Below are 2,017 nucleotides of genomic sequence, written 5' to 3'. Positions count from 1 at the left end.
CTTTGACGTCGGCCGAGATTTTTACGGGGGTAAGTACATCAGTTATGCCGAGTTCCCGAAGGGAGCCAGCCCTGATGACGAGGCTCCCCGCCGAGGCATCTCTACGCATGCGCCGGTACCTCCGTCTACAGAGGAAGATGACCCAATTAATTATAGACGTGGTAGGTGATGGTAATCCGGACGTCTCGGCCGCAGTGTAGGAACCGATTCTGGTAGAGTAGGTTTGCTTGCTTTTTGTAACCGGGCCGTTAGTGCCTTTTTGTAACTTGGCCATCGGCGCCGGTAGATATATTTTTTGTAAGTAGCCGCTGTGGTCGGCAATACTTGTACTTAATTGAATGTTAACTTTCCGTGTTTACAAGTGTTCAATGATTATAAACCGAGTTGTGTGTGTGGCCGAGAGGTTAGATTTTGTGATTTATGACGGTGTTCGACGCGCGTTGTGTTTGTTTATACGAGTGTGTTCGGTTTCCGTGAACGTTGGGTCGTCGAAGCTTCAGCTTGTGTTCATACGAGGATTACTCGGGTTTTAGTACGCGTTGTGCGTAGTGCTCGGCCTGGGGCACGAGTGCGTTTTTCGTCGTCGACCGAACGTTGGTCGGTGTCGTCACCGTCGATATGGTGCTCGGCCCAGGCACATCCTTAGCCGAGGAGGGTACTCGGGAGGGAAACCTGGGGTGCGAGTGCACGTTTCAAACTTGACCGAGGATTGCTCGGGGTTTGGTACGCGTTGTGCGTAGTGCTCGGCCTGGGGCACGAGTGCGTTTTTCGTCGTCGACCGAACGTTGGTCGGTGTCGTCGCCGTCGATATGGTGCTCGGCCCAGGCACATCCTTAGCCGAGGAGGGTACTCGGGAGGGAAACCTGGGGTGCGAGTGCACGTTTCAAACTTGACCGAGGATTGCTCGGGGTTTGGTACGCGTTGTGCGTAGTGCTCGGCCTGGGGCACGAGTGCGTTTTTCGTCGTCGACCGAACGTTGGTCGGTGTCGTCGCCGTCGATATGGTGCTCGGCCCAGGCACATCCTTAGCCGAGGAGGGTACTCGGGAGGGAAACCTGGGGTGCGAGTGCACGTTTCAAACTTGACCGAGGATTGCTCGGGGTTTGGTACGCGTTGTGCGTAGTGCTCGGCCTGGGGCACGAGTGCGTTTTTCATCGTCGACCGAGAGTTGGTCGGTTTCACTGCTTTGATGCGTAGTGCTCGACCTAGGCATACAATGAAATTGCAAACGATATAATGATTTTGAAACTTTATTTAATGAAGTGCCTCGTTAAAAACTTTGCCGACCCAAAACCCTCCTTAGGGAAAATAGAGTCGGCTAAGGAAAAGAGTGCACTGTTACATCATCTGTAATACATTTTCAAATGAGAGGAATTCCAAGTTCTCGGAATTGGTTCTCCCGATAGGTGTTCCAGCTTGTACGCTCCGTTATTCAGGTTGTGTCGGATTCGGAAGGGGCCGTCCCAATTTGGGGCGAGTTTCCCTTGTCTCGGATCTTTCCTTGCCTCGCCTGTGGCTCTCCAAATGAGATCGCCTTCGCGGAATTCTCTAGGTTTTACCCGGCTGTCAAATCTTCTTTTGTAACGTTGTTTGGTGGCCTCGGCCACAACTTGTGCTCGGTCTCGAATCTCTTCCACGCTATCCAGGTTTTCCCGAAGCTCGGCTTCGTTGTTCGACTCATCGTAGTGGGCTCGGCGGAACGAAGGTTCTCCAATTTCTACTGGGATCATTGCATCGGATCCATAGACTAGGCGAAAAGGAGTTTCTTGTGTAGTCAACTGTGGGGTGCATCGGTAAGCCCATAGCACTTCGGGTAACTGCTCGGCCCATGCCCCTTTTGCTTCTCCCAGGCGTTTCTTCAACTCTACCAAGATGACTTTGTTGGCCGACTCGGCCTGACCATTCGTTTGCGGGTGTTCGACGTGACCTTATGCTGTACGCCCAAGCCGTTCAGGAATTCATTTAGTTTCCGGTCAGTAAATTGAAGGCCGTTGTCGGTCACCAGAGTGTGCGGGACG

The 2,017-nt window shown here is 52.7% G+C and overlaps 1 protein-coding gene across 1 annotated transcript; it reads right to left on the bottom strand.

The window, feature by feature from the left end:
* Nucleotides 1-1,342: 1,342 nt before the first annotated feature.
* On the bottom strand, nucleotides 1,343-1,729 carry LOC145957000 (uncharacterized). The gene has a single exon (XM_083073230.1). It carries the CDS (start codon nucleotides 1,727-1,729, stop codon nucleotides 1,343-1,345), a length of 387 nt encoding a protein of 128 aa, XP_082929356.1.
* Nucleotides 1,730-2,017: the final 288 nt, after the last annotated feature.

This window comes from Cajanus cajan, chromosome 4, assembly GCF_000230855.2.
Source record: "Cajanus cajan strain Asha chromosome 4, NIPB_CcT2T_4, whole genome shotgun sequence".
NCBI classification, from domain to species: domain Eukaryota; kingdom Viridiplantae; phylum Streptophyta; class Magnoliopsida; order Fabales; family Fabaceae; genus Cajanus; species Cajanus cajan.
Note: the sequence above shows the minus strand (reverse complement) of the source record. Positions and strands in the feature narration are given on the sequence as shown.